Source organism: Anthonomus grandis, chromosome 1, assembly GCF_022605725.1.
Source record: "Anthonomus grandis grandis chromosome 1, icAntGran1.3, whole genome shotgun sequence".
NCBI lineage: Eukaryota > Metazoa > Arthropoda > Insecta > Coleoptera > Curculionidae > Anthonomus > Anthonomus grandis.
This window is the reverse complement of record NC_065546.1, coordinates 43,267,325-43,293,729: the sequence shown is the minus strand read 5'-3', so window position 1 is coordinate 43,293,729 and position 26,405 is coordinate 43,267,325. Positions and strand designations below refer to the sequence as shown.

At 34.5% G+C, this 26,405-nt stretch overlaps 2 protein-coding genes across 3 annotated transcripts in view; one reads left to right on the top strand and one right to left on the bottom strand.

The window, feature by feature from the left end:
- Positions 1–8,449, bottom strand: part of LOC126738663 (ankycorbin) — a 46,409-nt gene extending 37,960 nt beyond the window's left edge. Inside the window, exons 1-2 of the mRNA XM_050444096.1 lie at positions 8,364–8,449; positions 1,804–2,026 (exon numbers count right to left, since the gene is read on the bottom strand). Coding sequence (XP_050300053.1) covers positions 1,804–2,026; positions 8,364–8,410 — 270 coding nt within the window. The 5' untranslated portion in view covers positions 8,411–8,449. The remainder of the gene's footprint in view (positions 1–1,803; positions 2,027–8,363) is intronic.
- On the top strand, positions 7,933–26,102 carry LOC126738677 (peripherin-2-like). Of its 2 annotated transcripts, XM_050444124.1 has the most exons (5): positions 7,933–8,073; positions 21,132–21,586; positions 21,645–21,862; positions 21,919–22,141; positions 25,793–26,102. In XM_050444124.1, exons 2-5 carry the CDS (start codon positions 21,134–21,136, stop codon positions 26,021–26,023), a joined length of 1,125 nt encoding a protein of 374 aa, XP_050300081.1. In that variant the 5' UTR covers positions 7,933–8,073; positions 21,132–21,133; the 3' UTR covers positions 26,024–26,102. The 2 variants fall into 2 exon arrangements, with proteins under 2 accessions (XP_050300081.1, XP_050300072.1); XM_050444115.1 differs by lacking the exon at positions 7,933–8,073 and having other exon boundaries at positions 20,981–21,586.
- The last annotated feature ends 303 nt before the right edge of the window (positions 26,103–26,405 follow it).

Below are 26,405 nucleotides of genomic sequence, written 5' to 3'. Positions count from 1 at the left end.
AAACTTTTTTCTTCGACAGTTTTTGCTGTATTTCTAAAAATAATGTGGTGGGGGTCAGGTTGTATTCGAAACACCATGTATCTTAGAAATGGCTTAGACGACTTTAACACAATTGCGTTCATTAAAAAGAGTCATTCTTAGGCTTTAACTGTTTTAGTATTCGAAGTTTTGTTGATTTTACATGTCGCAACCAGAGGGTTTTTTTTGAACATTTCGACATTTTCATTCGAATTTTTACCGCAAGCCTCTGCAATGAGTACGTTCTGAGATATAGTACCTCGCATTGTTGGCCAATTTATTTGTGCCAAATGGTTTTTTTTCATAATTATCCAACTAGACCAAGAAATGTTTTACCTTTGCTGCGAACTAGATTAACTCTTTCAAAAAATTTTATCCTGAAAATATATCCAAAATGATTTAATAAATTACTAAATGACATAAAAAATTGCAATGGTTTGTCAACATTTAAAAAGAAATTGAAAGCTCGTTTGATTTTAAAGTGTTATTATGATATTGAGACTTTCCTTTCAGAATGATAAGTAGTTGTAACATATATATTTATTTTTGTTACTGTATTCATGTTTATTAATATTAAACTGGGTTTAATAATAGTGTATAATTAGGTGTATAGTATTTGAATTTGAATTGCATTTACGGGCCTAAGGCACAAAAGAAAATCATAAAAATGTTCCAAAGCTTAAAAGATTTCATGGATAAATGATCTAAAGTGTCTCTCAATTAATAACCTTGGATAATAACAATCATTAATCTGCCTGAAATTAAAAAAAAATCTGAACTGCCTGAAATCACAGCACTAGAAATCCCTTTAAGTGCCTAAAAATTGAAGAAATAAAATTAAATACCTAAAATTAAAATAGTCCAGGAATAATGAAAAATCGTTATGCTCAAATTAAGAAAAAAAGACGATTCTAAATTACCTGGAATCATACTATTAGAAACATATTCAAGTTCTGGAAACTCGAATAAAATCATAAATTAACTGAATAAAATTAACATAATTCATGGTTTAATTAAATGTCTGGAATCATGGTAAAATGTGAAGATTTCATGGCATTGCGTAAAATTGTGAGTCAACTGCCTGGAATAACAAAAAAAAAACAGCCCTTTTAAAAAACTCCACAAAAGTCATAGAAACAAACAACAAACTTCTAAGAATCACTCACTCACCTAAAAAAATTGATTTCCCTTGTTTGTTGCAAAGAATATATTTCCACGTTTCCCCTATATGCACCTTTCACATAATATCTAACGTTTTCTCTCACTCGTAGGAGACCAAATTTTCTTAATCAAAATCCCATTCAAAAAATGTGGTTTAATTTCAATAATATTTCCTTAATGTGTGATATCAACTCCCAATCATTATGAGGTATCTACATGAAGCTTTGGATTATCCTTAACCTAGTCTATTTCATGCTAATAAATATAGGTTTGTCGTTTACTCATTTTTAAGTTTTCATATATTTTTACCTTTAAAAACTTAGTTAAATTTTAAATTGTATTTATGTTAGTGTCAAAAAAATAAAATAGAATATTTCGTAGATGGGCAGATGCGTGTAAGAGATGTAGGATGGCCAAATAAATAATTAAAAAATATAAAAATCAAAGACAATTTTTTGAACAATATTTTTTTGATTGAAGAAACGCAAAATAAATAAAAAAATATATATTTATATTTAAATTGAAAGAAAAATTTTTAGTCTATATTTATTTTGAAAAAAAACTCACTAAAACCTTAGAAATCCACTAAAACGCGCTAAAAATGCACATAAAAACTGGACTGACCTGATGTTTAACGATGTGCCGCACGCGGTCAATTTCACCCTGTTGGGCCGCGTACATAAGCGAAGTGACGCCGTGCGACAACCGACGGCGACGCGGGCGACGCTCCGAACTCCTTCGCCGCCCTTTAAGGGCGACGCTGGCCGCCGTCGATGACGTGCTGCACATCACGGCGCCGCCCTCTGTCGGTGAAAACTTAAAGCTCTGAACGATCTCATTGTGGTATCTGAAAAGTAATGGAAATTCTTCATGTCGATGATGTTCGCCATAGGACCTATTAGAGCAAGGAGAAAACTAATAGCGAATTCTATTGGAAAAAAAATGTGGCATTAGGGCGGCACCGACACTGGTTCAGTATAGAGATGGGTTGTTATTTAATCATCTGTTATTTTTTAACTGTTATTCCTCAACAACATTACGCAACTGTTGTCGCTCGTCTAAAATAATAGGTATAAAATGACTATAGAAGTTGAGATATGCAATGCAACCGTTTTTAACCTTGTAAACATGGTTGTAGCATAGCAAAAACTGAATGGGAGTACATGCAGTTCGTAATGAAATTACGTTCTGCGCATGCAGCCGACCCGGGTTCAATCCCTAAACTTTTTAATAATTTTCTCGATAATTTTTAAATCCGATGGTGAACTTAAAGTTATTAAAATTGAAATAAAAAGCATAGTTGTAAAAAATTGTAACCAAATTTAATAACCTGTAAAATAAGGAGCAATTGGTTACACAAAATAAAAAACATAAACTCAAAAAACATTTTACATATAAGAAAAAAATAATATCTAACTATATAAATATAGAAACTTGAACTCAAAATATAAAAATAATCGGTATAAATTCGTATTAATCAGTCAGGATTACACTTAATCGTCATTTTGATTAATGAACATAATGTTTTTTACCTTTGTACTTGATATTCTATTTCGGCGATCGCTTATAATTTGCCCCGTTTTAAAAAACATTCTTTCACAAGGTACAGATGTGGCTACTGTACCAAATTTTAATTTTATTAATTCACTTAGAAAGGGGTAGTTATAACTATTGTTTTTCCACCACTTTAACGGATTTTCGGTACGTTCTAATAATGGCTCCTCCAAATATCTTTGAATTTCAATAATGGCACGTGCTTGTGACGAATGACTCGGATTTATATTTGCAGCTTTCTTGTCAAATGGATTCCAAATTGAAAACGGTTGTTGTGTTTCCGAAACCTGTTGCCTTTTTTCTTCCAAAGTGATGTTTTTTTCTAGATTTTTTTGTTCTATTATTGCAGTTATTGCATTTGTTGCGATCTTTTTTGCTTGGTCTCCAATTGACTCGCTACTGAATCCAATATTTTTATATCTCGGATCCAAAAACGTACTTAACAGAAGAGTGGAACTATTTTGCAGAGTCCTGAATCGAGTATCGATGCCTTGTACAAAACACCTTTTGTCATATCAGAAAACTGCCGTTTTCTAAGATCTTTGTACAAATCATATAATCTATTAGAAACCATGATAACGGATGAAAGCATTACTTGTTTTTCTGTGCTCATAAACACGGTCGTTGATTCAAAGGGTGAAAGTATTTGAATGAGTCCATCAATATACTCGAACTCCTGATTTGTGAGCATTGGCCAGTTTTCTTTTCCTAAAGCAGCTAATGTAGTTCTCACTTCTTCTTTAAGTTCCAGGAATCGTTGAAGCATATAAAATACAGAATTCCAACGAGTCACTACAGATTGGATTAACTTTTTCGGAGTTTTGCCATTTTGTTTTTGATAGGCATCCAACTTACACTTCTTTTAAAGTGTGAAACAATATTAGAAACTTTAGCAACAAGCGGATCGATAAGTTTTAATGCATCCTGAACAATTAAGTTTATTGTATGTGCTAAATAACCTAAATGTTTCCATTTCAATTCATCACTTATTGCCTTTTTAATATTAGCCGCGTTATCCGATATGACTAGTAAAATTTTACTTTCGATTTCCCATTCATTAGCGATCCGTTTGAGGTCCGTCGTGAGATTTTTGCTTGTATGGCTCTCACTACAAGGCCCAACCTCTAATAATACTGACTTTACTTCAAAATTTGCATCAATAAAATGTGATGTTACGGCTGTAAAGCCATCATTATTAGAGGACGTCCAACAATCGGTGGTAATTGTTACTGCCTGAGCTGTTTTAAGTTTTTCTTGTGTCTTAATTAACACTTCTTCGAACTTCGCTGGAAGTAATGTATTCGATAGAGTTTTTCTACTGGGAACACAATACGATGGGTTTAGGGCATTACAAAACTCTTTAAAACCTGCATCTTGAACTATCGAAAAAGGTTGAAAGTCCTTGATTATTAATGTTAGGAGTATATCATCAATGCTTTTTTTTTGCGAAAAACCTATCTTTTTTGGGACGCAAAGCACAGCTTGTCTAAACTTTTTTGTATGCTTTTCATTTATATTAGTGTTGACTGATGATGCAACAGATGAAATAGATGAGGCAGGTGAATCAGGGCGTGTTGAAGTAGTTGATGCGGTGGGTGAATGAACGGGTGCTGATGACGTAGATGGAATAGAAGCAAAAGCGGTAGATACCGTTGATTGTAAATTACTACTAGATGAATATGAAGGCGAATTATTTGAAGTTGTTGTAGACCCAATTTCCACTAACTTTATTGACGGATGTTTTCTTTGAAGATGTTGCCTTAAATTACTTATAGATGATTTGTAAGATAACACTTGACGAGAATAGTTACATCGGGCAACAATTTCATCCTTTGGTGTAAAAAAATTCCAGATGATTGATTTTTTTCCCCTTTAAAAGGTTTTTTGCCTCACTTGACCTGAAAGACAAAAAACCTAATTTTGAATTTTGTCTACAAAAATAAATAAACTAGTTTCTATAATTCTTGCAATCATTGCAAATCATTTTCCTGCAGCCCACAGAATCGTTAATAAATAGCGGAAAAAAAATTGCTCTTCTATGTTCTATATTCCATGGTCGAATTCAAGAGCAGTGAAATTAAAAAGCCTTTTAAAAATTTGTTTTTAATTTCTCTGGTACAGGCGTTAATTATTAGAAAACATAAATTTTCTTATACTATCTCTTACCTTACCATTTATTACAGGTGAGATATCTAATTGTTCTTAAATTGGACAAGTTTCTAATAATTGGTTCAAACAAATCATTTACTACACTCACACTAACACTCAAAACATTTACTATTACGAAATTTAACTAGCTTTTAGCTTTAGATCTCACAGCCCATATACATAATTCGTGTTTTGTTTTGAGTAGCTTGACGTTTGCCGGGGAATTACCGCGGTGGGACCCATTGATGAGGTTATGTGCGAAAACAATGATTTTAGATTTTATTGCTAAATAACGCTATTAAAATGGCGGTTTTTATTGAAAACCAGAACTTTTAAACTTTGTAAGTTCTAAATGTAATTTTATTAACTAAAAGAGGTATTAAAACAAAATTATGGGGCATTATATTCAAAAAGTATAGTATACATAACAAGTAAATATCAAAATAACAATATTAACAGAAACCTGTTATTTTAAACTGTTGTGAAAAAATAACAATAACAGTTACAACTGTTAAAAAAAAAATAACAGTTTTTGCCCATCTCTAGTTCAGTACAGGTAAAAAACCGCGCTGGTGCATTGCCAATGGTTTTTGGATTCAGCCTTGAGGGAAAAATTCAAAAATTAGCTGTTGTTAGTTGAGGTCTATATTTGTGTTCTGTGGTTGAGGTTATGTTTTACGTTACCTTCCCTCAAAATTTAGTTTTCCTTATAAGCAAATATTTATCAATTTCCCGAAATAATAATGTTTTCGTAACATGTAGGTAATGGAATGTGATGTTAATGTTTTCTACTTACGGGATAGGAACTAGAGCCACACGATCTGGGCTTGGTGTCGTAATGGATTACACAAACCTGCACTAAATACATCAGGAATTTGTACATTTTGCCCTGGTTCTGCCATAGAGAAATGAATATTAAACATATTATACATACTTTTAATTACTCTATGGGTTCTGCAGTCGTGCTACATTTTTTCCCCAATAGATATCGCTATAAATTCAAAGTCAAATTACCAAGTTATATAGGTATTATAAATATTTTTTAAAAGTTGACTTTAACTTTAACCATCAAGTTAACCTTAACAATAAAATGTCAGTTTTATAAACGTCCCATTTCTTCTTCTTCATCTTTGAGACGTTATTAGAGCCATGTGTACTACTGTCTGAAAAGATTTTTCGTGTTTTTGTTTTGGCTTGGCTTGGCCGTAGATATACTTCTGGAAAGAAAGCCTCTACATGCTAAAGAACTATGTGTCAAATGTAAAATGTCAGCATATAGATGTCAGACATGTCAGAAGCTTGATAATCCGATAGTCTCGAGAAGATAATTTCGTTTTTTTACCGCCATTTATATGTCGAGGAATAGAAGCTTTTTCAGCGTTACGTTATATTCAAAATTATTGACAGAATATATGTCAAATAGGGATGGACAAAAATAACCGGTTTTTGGAATAACCAATTTTTTCATTTCGAATAACCGATTATTAACCGGTTATTCTGGTCCTTAGGTTAAACCTGATAACCGACTAATTGAAGCAATAACCGGAAATCGGAAACCCAAGATTCAAAAAATTTAATTTGAGTTCTCCACTTAATGCTGCAAATGCCATTAGTCACATTAAATTACAGGTTGACAAAAATATTAAACTACAAGGTGTAAAATCATCAAATTAAAAAAATTAAAATTTAGGTGCAAAAGAGCAAGGAATAACAAAAAGTATTTGGCAAGTGCATGATGCTAAAATAGTAAGGTTTTCTATGGATGAGGATTATACAAGTGGAGTTTGCTAACAGAGTTTAAACTATACTTGACTCAGCCATTAATATCAAGAAATAGTGATCCAATCCGCTATTGGATAGAAAACAAAGGGGCGTTTTCTGAAACCAGCAGGATTGCACTGAGATTTCTGACTGTTTTAGGGGCATTAGTCCCATCTGAAAGGGTGGTTTCATTATTAAATAATATTTGCACAGACCATAGAAGCGATTGACACCCGAATACTCCAATCAATTAGTATTTTTAGGTTCTCTAGAATATAGTTTTTGGACAATTTAAGTATTAATAAAAATGATCCCAAAATTTAAAATTTTTTTTTTTATTGACATCGAGATTTTATGTGAGGTGTTATTTATGTGTTTTATTATGTGTAACCAAATATCAGATTGTTTTGTGCTTACCAATTTCAATACCCTCGAATTTGGTTACATAAATACAAAATTAATGTCCTGAACGTACGGTTAACCGTTCAAGGTTTAACCTAAGTCTCAAATTAACCGGTTAACTGATAACCGGTTATTTCTTAATAACCGCCCATCCCTAATGTCAAACACCAGAATTTTTTTATAAAGTTCACCCCATCCACCCGATAAAGTTAACTTCTACATTTTGAAGTTAACTGTGACATTATTCCACAAGTTAACTTTAAGTTATCTGTCAAAATAGTTATATAATACCGGCTCTAATGCGAATTAGACAGGGTCTTGAGAGCTTGGGTGATTTACGGAACACTAAAAAGCTTCTACTCCTCGAAATTTAGATGGCGCTAAAAATGCAAAACTAATTAGGCGCGATTCTCACTATATGTACCGTTGACGACACGGTTTACGTCCTCCTATTCGCACTAGAACGACCCAATAACGTACTATGAACGAAATCGCAGTTTGTTTAATTAAAAGCAGTAAGTTTTGTTTTGCTGTCTTGAGTATAGTTATATTGAGTTCAGAATGTATTTATTTTAGTTTAGAATGGCTATTAGCTGCTCACTGAAACCCATGTGTAAATAAAAATAAACAAATTACAAAACTAACTACAGCACTAACCTCAAATTCAGAACCAGAGAAAAACAAACCAGGACGGCTATTCTGTAAACGCGTGAAACAACATTCACACGAGAAGTGGGCGGAGCTCACTCGAAAATTACTAAAAGTTTATTCTGCAAACAGGGGAGCGCTCACATCGTGCGAAAAATGCGTGATCACACTTCTACTGCTAAATTGTGAGGGACAAGGGTATCCTAACCTAACTTCCCAGACAGGTGACAGAAAGACGCGTGGGCGATGAAAATCCAAAAAAAATAGCGTTGTTTTGTTTGGTTTGTTGGTTCTAATTATAAAATAATCCCTCCGATTATTATTATTGTGTATAATAATAACCATAATATGGATTTTGCTGAGCTGCTAATCGCTAATGAGGTAGGTATTAATAATAGGTAACATTATTGTTTATTATCTTGCAGAAAATCACTATTCTGACTATTCTTATGGAACTTTTCTGTAACTAAATTTAAGGTATTGGGGAACCTCCGTGATGCTGAAGAAGATTTGGAAGGAGAAAGGCAAGTTTTCCAAAGGATTGATCCCTTTGCATCATTAACTGACCAAGCTTTTATAAACAGATTCAGGGTAAACAAAGAACTTGCCCGTGATATAATTGAAGTGGTAACTCCATATATGCAAGCTTTTTACCCTAATGTTTCACCTACTTTTCGCTATTGCTTCCAAGTTTTACAGGATGCCCCAGGGAATGCATTTAGCATTACAGTGATGTTTTCCCACAAGTTTTGGGGATCTTTCTTTGAAAACTATTTGAAAATAGTCCACTTTGTAGCTGGGGGTGTTTTTCCATCCACTCAGAATTTTTTTTTGTCCATTGGTCATGGGGGTCGATCGATTACACTCTGCTATTTTAATACCACAGACTACTTCTATCTAATTTATAATTTATTAAAGTGGTAATACTAACACAGACAATTATTAATGTCTTTTAATCCGTTGTACAAAAAAATAAATAATAAATACCCGGCATCCGGTACGTCAAATGTCAAAATCCTTGTCAGGTCAGCGGCGCGTCGAACGTATGAGCGCACGTATTCTATTGGTCGAGAATCTGGCAACGCTGTAAGAACTACATGATCGTGATGATCGTTCACCACACGGTCACTGCTATTACAGAATACTGATTTTTATACCTAGGGAGAGGAACGTGATGTGAGATCCCTTCTCTCAGGAGGAGGTGTCCCTTCCTCCAAAATTACAGAATAGCCGCCCTGGGCGGCTATTCTGTAATTTTGGTATTTTAATAGGTATTTTAATAGTAGTACTGTAATTTCTGTATTCAGGTGGTTTGTTTTTCTCTGTCAGAACGGTCGCGGCTTCCGTTATCGGAACCGGCAGTCACCGACATGCACCGACACGTAAAAATAGTCAGTTTTCGAAACCATTAAGAAATATTACCGGTAACCACTAATTGATATGTATAACATTTGAAGTGTCATTTATCGTATATCCCTATCGGCACCCTCCGCTATCTTACGGACTATAATAGGCATAGCCAAAAAAATAGCGAGACGCATGCGCATTAATGTTGTTTAGATTATTGTCAAATAATAATAAGTAATTCAAATTTATTTAGTCTCCTTTTGTCTGAAACAGTAAAAAGATATTAATTTGTTTTTTATTTTGCATAACAATGACCACGAGTTACCCAAATCTAAATTCCAGTGTCTTGACAAAATTCAAGAGAATTAGGGTCAGATTTAATGATGAAGATGACCAAATACGTTTAATGGCCATCCTAGTAAATAATTCCTATGTTGATCCAGCAAAATAGTACATCATACACAATAATTTTTGTCTGATTCTAGAGCTGCAAATTCCTCAATCATACTGTAACTTTAGGTACTTTCCAATTTTTAAATACGGCTACCTAATTAAATAATTAGATATAATATTGTAGACCAAATATTAATAAAAATGAGGTTAGAAAATTTAAGGAATAATAATCACAAAAAAAACAATGAAAACGGCTTTCTTGGAAATAAAGCTTTCTGCTATCTAAGTAAGCGGTAAACGTATTACCTATTTCGAAAACACTTTTTGGAGAGCTGTCAAACAGCGGTTAAGGATAACATTTACGTCTATGTTAAGCGTCGAAACATATGCATCTTCGAAAACTGTCTAATATTCTTGGCGAGAAACCTTGACGGTGCGGAGGGTGTCGTGAAGATAATCACTGCGATTCTAAAATTACGATTCGACACGATTACTCGATATGACTGATTCTAAATAATTTTTTCAATCGTGAATGTCTTGCTGATTGCCTAGTTTTTAACGATTTGTCGACGATAGGCTTGGGTATATCGTATGCACCAGACGATATCGGATATAGCTTCTTCATTATTTAATACATGCATAATGTGCCACCATCCTTTTTTGAACATATTTGTTTCATTGATTGTTTAAGAATAGTCATACCAGGTATTCATTAATATATCAAGAAGCTTTCTTAAACACAGCAACTAATAGATCTAATTCGACCCTATTTTCCACAAACTTGAGTTAATAATAGAGGCAGAGGAAAGTAGAGTTATCATTTAATGGGCAGTTTTAGTATGTCAAGATTTTATGCTACATATCGTTACCAAAGAAGCATTGGACAAGATTTTAAACTGCAAGTCGTTGGATCCATAAAATTACTGAAATCATTGACTGATTCATTAATTTTCTAAATATAAGAGATAAGACACAAATTAATAAATTAATATTTATGGACAGATCCAATTTCCGTGGTGTTATAGGACCTATTTATTGCACTCATATTGCCATAATAAAATCAAAAGTAGATGAACACAACAAGTTTTTGTGCTTTTCCATAAATTCTTATTATTTCTATTTATTTCTTATTATACTTTATGGGTAGTGGTGGTTGTAAATGAATTTTTTAAAATTTTAAATGAATTATATAGGCAGATATTTAAATAAAAAAACACGGAGGCGAAAAAAATAAATGAAAATTCTTAGTGTTTATAAATAGAAAAGACAATTGACGTTTCCATCTGTCAAATATTAAGGAAAATAACAAATATATACTAAGAAACAATAAAATTCGAATAAAACGACGATTGAAATTTAGAATCACCCTTCTCGTCACGACTGAGTCGCGATCGAATTCGAAGTCGTGATCGTATCGAGATCAAGTCGTGATTTTAGAATCCCAGCCATGGTCTGAATAGGTCCATTACTTTCAACGTAACAATATTTTACGTGTCGTTGACGTGAAGGTGACGGTACATATAGTGAAAATCGCGCCTTAAAATGCCATAACCATATCCATACTCTAAGGTCAAGCATCAAATTATGTCATATAAAATGCGGCCACTTTTCATAGTTCTTTAGGCTTGCACAGACTTTCTTTTCACTTCTGCCGGGAAACTAAGTTTCATTAATCAAATTTTACGAAAAATCTTAACAAAAATGATCTGTTCTCATATTTCGCACAAAATTTTTTCAGTTTTTTAGTTCAGTGTGTTGTGTGTCAGCTGTGATTAATTTTCATTTGGGTATGCAGACACATGAGATACAGGAAAATTTCAAAAAAAAGCAGTGAATTACATTAGCTACGTTTACAACGCGCGGATCTATTAGGTCCATGGATCAAATGAAACTATTTTTATGCTTTTGAGAGGTAATTATTAGTGCAGGATTATTTCTAGGATCAAAATGTCAGTTGAAGGGAGTTTGTTGATTGAATCAGTTGAATCAGTTTAGACGAAGAATTATAGGACAGAATCTTTAAAAGTGTTATTGTTGTTTAAAAATAAACTAATATATTTTTTAAGGCTACGCTTGTCCTTCTCTTTCTCTTGTTCTTTATTTTTGTAGACCTCCTAAGCTAACATCAATAAAATGTCAAACTTGTCATTTTGGTACTTCAAAATAGATCTTAAGATGTTAACACCGAAGAAAAAAATTAGGCCCTAGTGCGTATAAAAGTGAAATTTAAAAAATTAAAAGAAAAGTGAAGGAGAAAAAGAAAGTGAAATTTAAAAAAGAAAAAGAAAAGTGTATTTTATTAACCTCGGGGAGGGTTAATAAAAAGAGGGTGCTTAAAGAAACTACTTTAAGCACGGTAGTAGAAAATTTGTATGTAACAAGTGTGTAAAAGTGTGTAAAATAATCATTTTTTTTATGAATGGGAAACTTGTCAATTCCCTAAATACCAAAAGAGGACTAAAATTAAATGTTATTAAATTAAATATTGAACATATATTTTCTGCCAAAACATTGTTTTTTATCTAAACAATCCTTAATAACAACACTAACGGGGGGTAATCGCGAACAGCGGATAATGGCGAACACTAATTTATGGCTTATGCTGCCATCTATTTATTCACAAGAATAACGGAGTATGTTAGGAAACTATATTTGAAGTTAAAAGATTAACCGAACATCAATCAGGGAGACCATTTGTAAAAGTTATGGCGACTGTTAGGTTTTCATGTGTTATGTGCTGTGTTATTGTTTTTCGTGCTTTAAGATTAAGGTAAATATATTACTAAAATTAATTATTTTAAAGATTTTTGCAACCAATATGATTGTTTAAGAATTATTTGCGTATTTACGTAGCAATTTTACAAATATTGTGTTTTTTATTAAAACTACAATATCCAAGATGCATTTCGGGTAACGGCGAACAGGTGTTCGGCGTTACCCCACCTGAAAAATAAGTGTTTAACATTACCCCACCTGTATTTTCTGGCTGTATAAAAGCCTTCTAATGTAGATAAATATTTAATACATTTATCTAATCATTACATAAATAGGTATATTGTTTTTGATGCCGAGAAAATATAAAAGAACAACTGAAATATGCTTTTGGACCGAAGAGAATATGCTGTCCGCAATAAGGGCTGTTTAAAATGGGAATGGGCTTAGAGTTTCTGCACGATGTTTTCAGGTACCTGTGAGAACGCTTCATGAAAGAGTGAAGAAGGGGGTATATTACAAAGAAAGATTGGGAGTTCGTACAATATTCTCCGAAGAACAAGAACAGGACATTTCTAATCACTTGTTACGATTGTCGCAGATGTTTTATGGTCTTACACCAATTCAGTTCAGAAGCGCTGTTTTTTCGTATGCTGAAAGTTTATCTATCCCTCGAAAATTTAATAGGGATAAAGAAGAGGCAGGAAAAGATTGGATGTATGGATTTATGAGAAGACATCCTGAACTCAGCTTTAAAAAGCCAGAAGCGACAAGGATAAACAGAATCCAAGCCTTCAACGAGAAAGAAATCAACAGATTTTTTAGGAATTTGCAGGACTGGAATGGAACAATTTAAATTTTCTCCAACTGACATCTTTAATGTTGACTAAATGGGAATAAGTACAGTTAACAGACTGCCTCGAATAATAGCCAAAAAAGGGCAAAAACAAATCGGTGCTATAACTAGTGGAGAAAGAGGAAAAAATATCACGGTGTGTGTGTTCATTTACATCCCCTTTATTTATTTATCCTGGGATTAGGATGGCACCCGCATTGGAACGAAATGGTCCACCAGGTTTTATTTATACATGTACTAAGAACGGTTGGATGACAGACAGTTGGAAGATGTGTTTCTGATTTGGTTGAAACATTTTTTCCAAAACAAATAACGTTACAACTGACGATCCCGTTCTTTTGATCCTTGACAATCATACAAATTCAAGTCACATATCTTTACTAATCTATGCATTTTGTAGGAGCAAATGAATTCATATGTTGTCAATTCCTTCACATACATCCCATCGTATTCAGCCATTGGATCTGACTTTTTTTGTTCGCTTAAAAAAGCCTAGGATAACGAGTGTGACGAAAATTAAGACCATATGAACGTATTTTGATGACCGATATCAACGGTATATTCACCAAAGCCTATATTGCAGTCGCTAATGCCGAAAAAGCCATAAAAGGTTTTGAAAAAGCGGGAATCTTTTCCATAAATCCAGATGTTTTCAATAAGGAGGAATTTTACGTTTCAAATTCAGCTACCCTAATAATCCAAGAAGCGGTAGTGGGTACAACTGTAATAAGTGACAATATGCTATCCAAAATATTTTCAGGCTCCTTTGAACCAAGGCCAGGTTGTTCACAAAATCCTGATGTCGGTGTGGGACCCATTGATGGTATTTCTAAAGACAATAAATAAGAAAGCGACGAAAATCATAAGAGCTCATTTGTTGACATACCTTTGCCAAAGAAGGCGGCCCCCAAAAATGCAAAACAATCAAAACGGTGCCGAAAACAAAAGTCAGAGATTCTCATATCCACCCCCTTGAAACCAGTATTAGAAGAAAAAGTGAGAGAAAAATATATAAAAGAAGAAAAAAAAATCTGCCACAAAAAAATCGGTCATCAGAAAGGTGTTTGACTCGTACAGTGAAGACGAAGATACTGTTAGGGCAAAAAACCTATGCGACGATGACGAAATGGATGATATACATATGGAAATTGAGCAAAATTAAGTTGAAGAGTGTCTTATATGCGGAGATGTTGGAAAATCGGAAGTTTGGTATCACTGTATTGATTGTGGATTGTGTCGCAAATAACTATATTTGCGACTTTTGTTCAAATTAAATTATTTTTTGATAATTTTTGTTTCTGTTTAGTATTACCCCATAGTACATGTACAGCATTACCCCCAATGGGTAATTTGCAATATATTTTTGATAAGATATTTTGACTTATTTTTTTTTAACCTTTAATGCCTTTGTTTCTATAGTATCCCTTCATATATATCCTTTCTAATACGTTTCTTGGCTATTCACATCAAATAGCATGCCTCTAACATGAATACTTTTGAAGTAACATTATTTTTTTTTGTGTTCAAATGTTCGCAGTTACTTCTCGCTCCTCTAAGATTAGGGTTAATAAAAAACGTTATTTTTTGCAGAAAATAATCGCCTGAGAAAAAATGCTTAAGTGATATAAGTGATAAAAAATCTATAGTTTTCGTCTCTATACTTATCTCATATAACCTTAAGGTTTTCGAGTAAAAAGTGAAAAATTATATTTTATTTCTGGAAAGCAAGGCGTCTCGCTAAAAAAATTGCAGTAGTTGTACCATTTCTTATCGCAAATAAGTAAAAAAAAAAATTGAAATAAGTCAATAAGATTTGAAAAAAAATTTGTTTTTGGTTCTAGACTACTTTTAATTATTTAGGTTCAAAAATACAGTTTTTAAAACTATTGCTTTATTTATCAACCGTATATAGTCAAAGTATATTTATTATACTGTAGAATATACGTATATCATATACGATTCTCTTTACAAAATGGAGAAAATTTCGGCATTTTAAAAATTGACAAGGGATTTACATAATATGTAGTAACTCGATCACTACACTTCAAATATGTGATAAAATGACCCCGATATCATATAAGTATATGGCATATCATATACTGTAGCATACGATATACTTTTCATACACGTATATATCTTATAGTGTAATAATGGAATATCATGCACAAAGAAATCTAGAAAAAAAATAGGAAATGCATTAAGGTGTATGAAACAATAATTATACCAACTAAGATATACAAATAAGAAAAACTCGAGAATACAAATTTCCTCAAAACTAAACAAGGGCTTAAAAAACAAAATTTATTTTAGAAAAATGTAGTGGTATACTGTTTTTTATTAAATAATATTTACGATAAACCATTTATGGGCACCATTGGTAAAAACAATTTTCTTTCTTTGTACGTCGAAAAATGCCCCCTGATGCATAAAACACATCTGCAAATTTAAAAAAATATCTTCATTGGTAGTAAAGTTGAAAGCATTTTATAAACGTCTTTATGTTTATTTAACTAATAAACTAATGTTTATTTAACTATTGTGTGTTGCTTGGGAGAGAAACTGTCTGGAATGAACAGTATTTAACTTTTTATTTTTTCTTTGATCCAAATAGTCTCTGTACTGCTATAGTAAAACCCCTTGTATGTGTTTTGTTATGTGAATAGGGTATACCTTTTTTTCCAGGAACAACTTCTAAGAAATACCACTTTTTTTATGATTCTGTAATATGTTTGTCGTGTACCTATAGGGGATAGTCCAAAGATGGACAAAGAAAACAACTATTTTCTACCATGTTCCAAATTAGACTATAATTTATTATATATTAAACGGTTACAGCAATTGTTATTACTCATATGTTTCCCTTATGTCATCAACCCACTTAAACTAATTACATTAATACATATAGTTGCTTAATACTCTTAAGAGTTTACAATACTTACACATTAACCCCACGTGCCTTATAAAATATTTAACCTACTTATACTATATGTTACAAATCGGATGCTCTCCGGTTTCCTTAAAGCATAATTGCCATATGAAGCAAAAACTACTGAAGCCCTTGAAATTTCAACTCATTTCTTAACTGAATAATTTATTCATAGAAAAAGCCGCCCCCTTTTCCAACTGACCTGACCTTTCACCTTCAAATCAAACATTAACACGAAAAGCTCGTCGTGCCATATAAACGACTTGTCAACTGACACTTGAAACTTTAAATTACCGTGAAATTCTTGTCGTTTTTTTCTTCCCTTTTTAGAGTGTCTCTCGTGACAAGGAGCATAAAGGCGAATAAACAGCTTAGTCTGACATGCCACCGTATTAAACAGGCGTCGATTCCAAAAAGGAGCGAGACAGCTCACGCGAAATGTAATTTTCCCCAATTTTATCCTTGCACCGGCTACATGTTAAAACGGATTAAGGGATTTTTTTTGAATATTTAACAATCTTTTACGTGCCTACACGGTTCTCGCTCCATTACATACAATCTCAAAATACCCTTTTTTTCCATACCTGGATAGGGCCAGGTTAAATGCTGTTTCTATATCACATTGGGTTTCATTCTCATGGTTTTCCTTTTCCAGCTGCTCAGATTGTGTTTCATCTTGCGAAACATCCGATTCTTGTTGAATGCTATCTTGGGTATTACTTATTGTGCTGGAATAAAAAAAATGTAATTGTTTCCCACTATCAAAGCAGAGGGATTTTAAGGATTTTAGAGTTTTGAGTAAATACCTTCTTTCATCCAATGATGTAGAATCCAAAAAGCGCAGGTGTTTAAATTTCTTCAGGAATGAGTTCTCAGTGTCATCTGTTCTTTGAGATCCTGTATCCGTGCCTTTGGTGTAGTCCTTTCTCTTTCTTTGGTAGTAATCTCTTATAGACTTCCATCTATTTTTACTGGATAGGGCCAGGTATGGAACCCGCCTATCATAATACGTAATGATACCTGATACGCCTACCATTACGTAAGCGTCACCAATAGCAGTTGAAGAAGGAGAGTGCTACACATGCATACCAGAAAAACTGTCTTGAAGAGGAAGTAGTCATTGTTATAACCACCTCACTCATAATCTCGCTTCTCTTTAGTAGGGTTATCTATATCTATATACTGTGTTTAAGATTTACTGAAGGCTGCCATATTAAAGGACCAATTAAATTTGAAAAACTGGAAAAAGGAGAGAACAAGCTAGAATTTATGCAACTTGATTGGTTTGGTAACAACTTGGTGCAACTACTTTGATTGGGAAACCAAAGTAGTCATATGAATCACATGCAAACCTTGTCTCATATATAATTTCATTCGTTTCTCTATAACAAGGTTTTCCATACCGGTATACAGTAAAAGCTCTTTATTCGCGAGGTATACAAACCAGTACATACATATATAAAAAATGAATTTAATTGAAGTTTTTGACCATATTGATTAATTATTACCTTCAGGCTTAGGCAATGGCTTAAAGAATTTTGTAATTTTTTCTTTTTGGCATTTTTTAAAAGCTCCTTCAATTTATACTGATATTCAGCAGTGGCATTAGCAATTTGCCTCTTAAAAATAAGACTTCGTTCTATAGATGTTCAATAAATGGATGGATTTTCATACGGATCAATTTTCATAAAAAAATCACAAGTATGTCTCAAGTTTATTTGATATTCTTAAACCTTCGCTAAGATTTTTTGAATTTTATGTCACGTTTCCAGTGCTTGTTGAAGCCTCTTCTTCAATAGGCTGTGAATTTAACATTTCCTCCAAATCCGTTTTAGTCAAATCTTTATCTTGCGATTCAAGCAACGTCTGAATGTCACTTTATTCTATCTGTTCGAACCCATCTCGCCCTATTTCATTCGCAATTTCGGCTATGTTTGTAGTCAAAGTTTGAATTTGCACAGATTCTTCGTAATTTTTTGCAGTCGGAGCAGGCCACAATTTTGTCCAGTATGATTTCAATTTGTATAGCTTCAGTTCTTCCAATGATTCTTTTATGTTTACAATGCCTTTTGCTATGTCAAATTTCTTCCAGCATTAATATCAGGATCACATTCCATATTATCCAATATGATTTTGAAGGTTCGTCTAATGTAATGGAGCTTAAAGGCATGGATTATTCCTTGATCAAAGTTGAAGCAAAGCAAAGGTAAAAATGTCACTTTTATATATGGATGCATGGTTTCAAGTTCGCGAGGATGACCTGGTGCATTGTCCAAAACTAGAACTGCTTAAAAGTCTAAATTCTTTTTTTTTTAAACAAGTTTCAACTTCAGAAACAAAACAATTCCGAAACCAGTCCCAAAAAATAGTGCTTGTAACCCATACTTTCTTATTAGCACGCCATAATACTGACAGGTCGTCCTTGTTTTGATTTTTTAAAGCACGAGGATTTAACGATCTGTACAGTATCAGTGGTTTAATGATACAATCACCAGATGCATTAGAACATAGCAGTGTAACACTATCCTTTGCTGCCTTAAATCCAGGGGCAGACTTTTCGCTTTTAGAAATAAATATTTTGTTTGGCATTCTCTTCCAAAACAGTGCAGTTTCGTCTGTATTAAATACTTGTATAGGTTTGTATCCTCCATCAGCTACTAGGTTTGCAAATTCTTCTGGATATCCTTCTACTGCAGCAGTGTCTGCAGATACAGCTTCTCCAATGATTTTAATGCTATGTAATGATTGTCTCACCCTTAAATTTATTGAACAAACCTTCCGATGCTTGAAATCCTCCATCTATACATTCACCACCACTACTACCGCCAGGTTCTTTAAAATGGGCGTTAAGATGCTTTGCATTCTCCCGGATTATTGGACCACTCAGAGGCACCCTTTTTTTGGTTGCGGTCTTCAATCCATAATCACAACACCACTTCTATTTTTTCTATTGCTGGATCACGAACAACTTTCGCTGACAGTGAAGTTGAAGCTACAGACGACCTTAATTTATCTTCGGATTTTTTTCATCGATCGTACAGTTAATTCATTGACATTGAATGAGCGTGATATCGATGCAAACGACTCTCCAAGGCGTAAACGATGAAGCATTTCTATTTTCACTTTAAGCGGTAGCACAGATTTTTTTCGCGTTAAAACTCGTTTTTCAAGTTTTTTTGTCGACATTATAAATTAGGAAGACAGTGTAGACACGTGTTACTCGGTCACAATTTTTGTAACGAATGGAATAACTATAATGGAAAAATGAATCATTAAAACAAGCAAAGCGACTCTTATAGCGATACCGCCCTAAAAAATATGTTTACATTGTATTTACATTCTCAGAAACGCTGGGTATAGTTGTAATAAGATCAATTTTACTTTTTTATTAGTCCAGTTGACGATGCGTTTACAAAGGATATTCCGTTAAATACCTATTTGAATTGAATCCTTTTTATTAATATATATGTACCAACGTACTGAATCGTTCCGCGAATTAAGAAATTTTTAGCCGTAAATATAGGAATTCGTTCGCATTTTTTTAGTCCGCGAATAGTGAAAACGCGAATAAAGACTTTTACTGTACTCTTTCGAAGACCCACTTTTGTGTACGTGATAATAGCGGAGCCCTATCGAAATCTTTAAAATCACTGCTAAGATTTAAATTTGTCTTGACGGTGATTTTAAAGGATATTACTTTAAATCAGTGAGAAGATGTGTAGGAAGGAAGACAATTTGCCATATAATTTCCAGGTTATTTAAGACATGTTAAGTTTAAGTTAGTTTTTTTACGGTATTTTATAAAGCTGATTTTAAATTTTGATTTAAAGCTAAATTTGAGATCCCGAATGAAAATTATCATAATTAGAACACTTTTTAGAAAATGTTCCCACTAGGCGTTCTGGTTTTTTAAGAATAACTTGAAAACTTGTTGAGGTACTTACATCAGGTTTTTACTTAAAGAAAATAATATTTTCATATATAAAGCATTTTTATCAGTAGAGTGCTTCTTGAGCTAGAATCAGTTTTGTCAGCGAAGACCCAACCCTCCTTTTTAAATTATTCTTCGACGTTGCTACATAACTTTCAAACTATTTAATTTATCTTTCTAGTTCTTTCATAATATGGTAGAGGAGCGCAAGTCTCCTTGTTTTAATATCTTTAATGCCCCTGACCAGTAAATGTGACCCAGATTTTGACCAAAACACGCAAGGTCTGGCACATAATGGCTGCTCCTTTTACCCTTATTTCCACATTTACTACTTTTAATACATCCACAAGGTTATTAGGTTTTAATGCTAAACATCTAAAAATAACATTCGCACTTCAGGTGACAACTTTCAAGAAGTGGAAACTATTTTTAGCAGTTACTGTTGGAAATATATTCCTGGAGGTTTTATGTTAAAGTGATTCATTATTTTTTAGAAATTGATTTTTTATTCAAATACTATTTTCATGGAGCCAATAAGTCTCTCGTTGAAGTTCAATGAAAACACGAAGATGTTGAAGATCGTACTCAAGCAACCCACGATAGTTAAATAAATGTTTATTTTTGGTTTACATCGGGTATACATTTTTGGATGAACTTCAATGAAAATCAAGATAAATATCGGATAATATGTCCGCGTGATATACGTTGAGGAATTTAATATTATTCACGTTTAACAAGAGGTTATTACACGTTAATACAGAAGTTTATTACACGTTAATAATATGCAATTATTATTTCATAAAAGTTTTTTTTTAATTTCAGGTACTGACGCCTCTCGAAAGATGAAATACGGATTCCTGATTGACCAAGACGCAGCGTGGTATAATTATTGTGTTTCATACACTTTAATGCATTTTCTATATTTCCCTGTGTATGATATGCCATTATTACGCCATAAGATATATACGCGTATGAAAAATATAATGTTAAAAAATGTTTAAAAACTAGATCCGAAAATTAAATCCCGTGTCAATTTTTTTAAATGTCAAAATTTTTCCCTTTGTTAAACAACATAGTATATGATATACATGTATTCTACAGATTAACAAATAAGAAAAACTTGACCATAAACGGTTGGTAAATAAATCAAAATTAAAAACTTACTCAAAATCGTTAAATAAACATATATTTAACGATAATAATATGTGAGGTGTTGCTTGGGTATTATCTAATTTCCGAACAAAATTAATTTTTACACCTGCTAAATATTGCAGAAATGTCACCAGTAAAATCAAACGGAGTGAAAGATGGCAAGTCGTCTGCAAAAAATAAAACTCCCAAGAAGGAACTCAAATCAAGAAATAATACTCCAAATGCAAAACCCAAGCTTAAATCTGAAAAGGGAGATAAACCAGTCAGCACTCAAGTCACTTACAAACGAATTAAATTATTCTCAATGATCTTCACCATCGTTGCTGCTATATTGATAATCTTATCCCTACACCTTCTATGGACCTCAATCAACATCCGTTCTAGATTTGGGTCATATTTGAACATGATCTCAAGTGGTGAGGGTGAGATTCTTCCTACTCTACTCGCCATACCTGTCGTCATATCACTCATATTAGACATCACCATAATCGTATTCGTTTATAAACTGTTTGCAGACAAGCGGGAACCATTGGCCAATAAAATAATATTTTATTTGGTTTTGGGCACCTTGGCAGTCGTAAGTCTTAGTTGTACTCAATTTACACCACAACAGACATCATTTTCCATAATTTAAGATGGTGCTGACTTTAGTTACGATCTTTGCTACTCTGGGTCACGTATTTGGTTCCTCCAAACACGTGGAAGATGGGATTCGAGTCGCAATGAGCAAATATGCCGTCAGTTCGTATCATAAGAAACAAATCGATCGATTGCAGATCGAATTCCAGTGTTGCGGTAGCACTAAATATGACGATTGGTATAATATAAGTTGGTCGGATCAAGCGATGTCTTCGTAAGTATGGTTTGACGGATCATAAGTTTCTTATGAGACACCCTCATACTTTTTAGGACGGATTCTATGCCCAGTAAAACGCCATTTAGCTGTTGTAAAATCAAAAGCAAATTTCCATGTATTCATTATGCGATCGATTGCATTGGCACCAGTTACCTCTACGTACCGGAATTTAATCTCAGTGTTTCAGCAACAGGTTGTCATGCGAAAATCATCAAAAAGAAACGGAAAATCGGCATGACCATTGTGGGATATTTGATTTTGTTTATATGTTTAGAGGTGAGTGTTTAGAGTAATTGTTTGTTATTCTTCTTCTTTGTCAAATGTTTCTCTTGTTCTGGTTGTGTTAATTTGATGGATTTTTTGCAAGGAAATTACTAGCACGATTTGGAGATTCAGGAAAACCGTCGGGCTAGTACCTTTCATACATGTATACTTTCACAATTTTGAAATGCACAGTGATACTTCTCCTACGTCGCATCCGTCATTATTCGTACGTTAAGCTACCACCGGCAAGGGGTAGGAAAAAAGGCATCCGAAAATTAGGAAAGGACAAAGAAGAGAGTGAAGAAGAGTGAAGGATGACGTGGAAGGGATTCTCTTATTCTGCTTCTAGATTCTCTTCTTATTGTTGTTGTTGTTTTTTGAGGTTATGTTGGTTTTCAGGTTAAGTTCGGAAAAAATTTAAAAAAAGTGCAAGCGTTGTAAAAAGATAGTGGTAGATTCATGAGATTGTGTTATCTATGTCACTCAAGCTTTTAGAGAAGTTGTATTTTTCAAGCAGGATTTGCAGATAATTGTGAAATTGTGACTTGTTGTAAAAGTGAGGTTAGCCAAAGTTAGTTAATTTATTATCGGGAAAGCCAAATGAACTAATAACAACACGTATTCAGCGTAAGAAACAACACTTATTCAACGTTTTTGTTACGCTGAGTACATGTTGTTATTATTCCATTTGACTTTCCCGTTAATAGTTGGCAACCATATTATTGTATACCGGCCCCTTATTGTTCACACGTACCCTCAACACTGCTGACGGTGCTAGTGTTCAACTCTTCTGGCCGTCGCGAGTAATAGACTATGACATATATTCCAAGTCCTAGAAGCACATCGTAAATACGATTCCCGGCGACAAATAAGTACGACAACCTGCGGCAAGCGCTAATCAAGAGATTCGGCATAAAAAATCGAGAAAAAAGTTCCAAAAACTGATCTCACACACTGCCAACCTTTAGTTGTCCTGAACGAGATGTTGCTGTTTATCCAGGGTAAGCTAGACGACGTCCGGAGATTACGGATGGGACGCTTGGAAATCATGGACTCAAGCCGCTGACAAAGCTTAAAAAAATTAATTTTTCTCATAATATCATCATAGACGTCGGGGATCCACCTATTTCTCAGAAAGACAAAACGGACTTAACGGACCAACAAGCGACTCGAAGCAGCAAGCCAAGGATCACCGCGAATAACAACAAACCGTCAAAAGATACGTGCTAACGACGGTATTAAAGACGGTAGATCAGCTTTGTTCTAGCAGACGTATTCTATGGTATGATAAGAGCGGACCTGTTGCATCAATATAAACTCGTCACGGACTTCAAATGAAGCACTGACCAAGATTCTAATCAGAAACAATCCGACACATCTGTTCTAATCTGGTCACCGGTCTCGCAATCATCGACAGAAGCACTCACGCAGAACTATTCTAAGAGAGTTTCTTAAAATTACAACCGAATTATAACCAAACCGAATTATAACCAAAATTATAAACACGCTGAAGTCTTGCACAACATCCTCCGCCCGTCCACGAACTAGCACGACGTCTGTCACCAGAACTACTGAAGCAAACAAAAGAAAATTTTTAAGATACGTTGGTTTAAGGCCACTGTCGTCTATCAAACAGTCCCCGGGCCAGTCCAATTTACATGGCCCAAAAGAAATCGGCCGATTGGAAATCGATGTTGTAAGAGCGTATTATCAAATACCGGTACACGAGGAGGACGTCGTCAAGACTGGTAACTTTGTTCGGCCTATTCAAACTCCTCGTGATGCCGTTCGGCCTATGCAACATCGCACAGATGTTCCAGCAATTTATCAACGTGGCTTGGACTTTGTATTCACCTACTTAGATGACATTCTTATTGCTTCCAGCAACTCGAAGAAGCATACCGAATCTCAAAGCGCTCTCATAGCCTTACGATCAAAGTCGACAGATTCGTATTCGCCTCTACTGTCAAATACCTTTATCTCCTGAGAGTACTTGTCCGTTCGGGGCACGTGTCAGACCAATCAGGATGTTCAGGAAGCCAAGGAACATCATGCAAATCCGTCAGTTCCTGGGAATGGTAAATTTCTACCGGCAATTCCTGCGCAGCACGACCACAAATAGCACAATGAGCCGAACTTTTTGCTGTGTCTAATAATTGACCTGTCAGACGCAGCAATGGACTCAGTCCTGGAGCAACGGACAATAAAGGGTCAATGGAAGTCAACTTTACTCGAGAAATTTGATCACGACCGCGAGCTTGGAGCGGTGTGCCACGCGCTGAATTTTTTTAAGAAATGGATTAAAGATTACGAGTTGACCATCCGCACGGATCAGAAACCGCTCACACATGCCTTCCAGGAGTTCTCCAATAAGGCATCACCTAGGCAGCGACGGTAGTTAAGCTTTATGAGCGAATACTCTACTGAGCTCATCACAGCCAAGGGAATAATTCAAGGGAACCGATAACGTGGTAGCAGATACGTTGTCACGTGCAGACGCGAGCACAAGCTGACGCAACATCTACGATTCCCAACTATTATCGGTCTCGAGGTGCTGGCAGCACAAATTAACGAGGACCCGCAGTCCTAATTGAGGAGCACTACTCTAAAACTGCAATGCCTCACCTTGATGAAGCATGTTCCTCGAACCCGACCAACGGTTTGAGCAAGTACACGTCGGAATTGTTGGCCAATATCAGCATCGAAAGGCTATCGTTACTGCCTCACCATGGTTGATCAATTCTTAAGATGGCCAGAGCCAGTCCACATCAAAGAGATTACTACTTTTTGCCACGCATCGCTATTTTTTGCCACGTCACAATTGAGCGACAGCAAAAAACTCCCGCTTTCACTCAGCAGTCAACGGGTTAGAGCACTTTCACACTGGCTGAAATGACAGCGATGCGATAATGATGCCGGTGGACACATATTATAATTTAATTAAACGAGAACGCTTTCACACTCGCCGATATATCGATATTGTGTCGTTACATGCACCGACATGTCGGCGAGGAGCAATATACGGTCTTTAGGTAAAAGATTCCAAATTAAACCGGATATTTGATATTGTGTTTTTTGTATGTACAAAAATAATTTAATTTCCGCGCTACTAAAATCACGGCTTAGCAATATTGGGATGGCGCATAACGCAAAGTGTGCAGCTACAAGCGATCGAGACCGGTACCTATGAAAAACGGGAACCGTTAACGTGTGCGATCTGATAGAATCGAAGCAAGCTTATCTTCGTTATCATTGAAATTGACGATCATCAGATCAACCAAATCATCTATCTATAATTCGAGTAGGTACTAGATTAGAAAAAATGAGGCAAAAAGAGCAGGATTACAAGAATGGTAAAAAACACCAGAAAGAAGAACAAGTAAACCGAGAAAGAAGAAGATTCTAAAAGAAGTAGTGATGCAAAATATTAATAAAATTTGCCATCTAGGCAGTTTTGATCGAATAATTGAGGGAGTCGGAGAAAGAAGGAACGCGAACAAGTAAGGGCAAAAGAACATCAGAAAGAAAATAAGAAGGCAAGAGTAGTTTAGTCAGGATATGGTCAGGATCTTCCGTTTTTATTGTATTAGGATTCATATGAACTGATGATTAATATTTATAATTCAAATATTATTATTTATAAAAATTCTTTATGGATTTTAGGTATTGATGCTGGTTCCAGTAAGATTCTTACAAACAGCTCATTCAACAGATTACAAATTTGATGATGCTGCTAAAACTTATACAGTATGGCTAATTGGTTCCAACCCCAATGGTCCTGCTTCAACGCCTCTGTTAAAAAAAGATGAAAAGGGTGGTAAGACGTCTCACTCCAAGGAGAGTGGCAAGGCGCCACCTCCGGTACCTCCTGTTCCTCCAGAATTAAGGGAGTAGATTTTAGATTTTTTTACCATATTAGAACTATATTTAGTAATAGTACTGACCTTCCGTAATATAGAATTGGTTTTAAACATTGCATATTTTACTGATTGTTATAGATATTCAAAAAGGCTGGTTGTACTCACCATTCGCCTTCAATCGATAACACCTGGTCAACACTAAAAAGATCTCGTTTTCTGGAAAATCCCTCCATAATAAACGCAAGAAAAAAAAGTCTGCAGGAAAAATATGGAAATACACACGCACGCGATATGGAAAAGAGCCGCAGGTCTACTAACGACTCACCTTATCCTCTCTCCCCCCAACACAAGAATTGAAAGTGCCGCCTTTGTTTTGGATTCGCTTTTATTCCGATCGTCATGGTAACGCGCTCAAC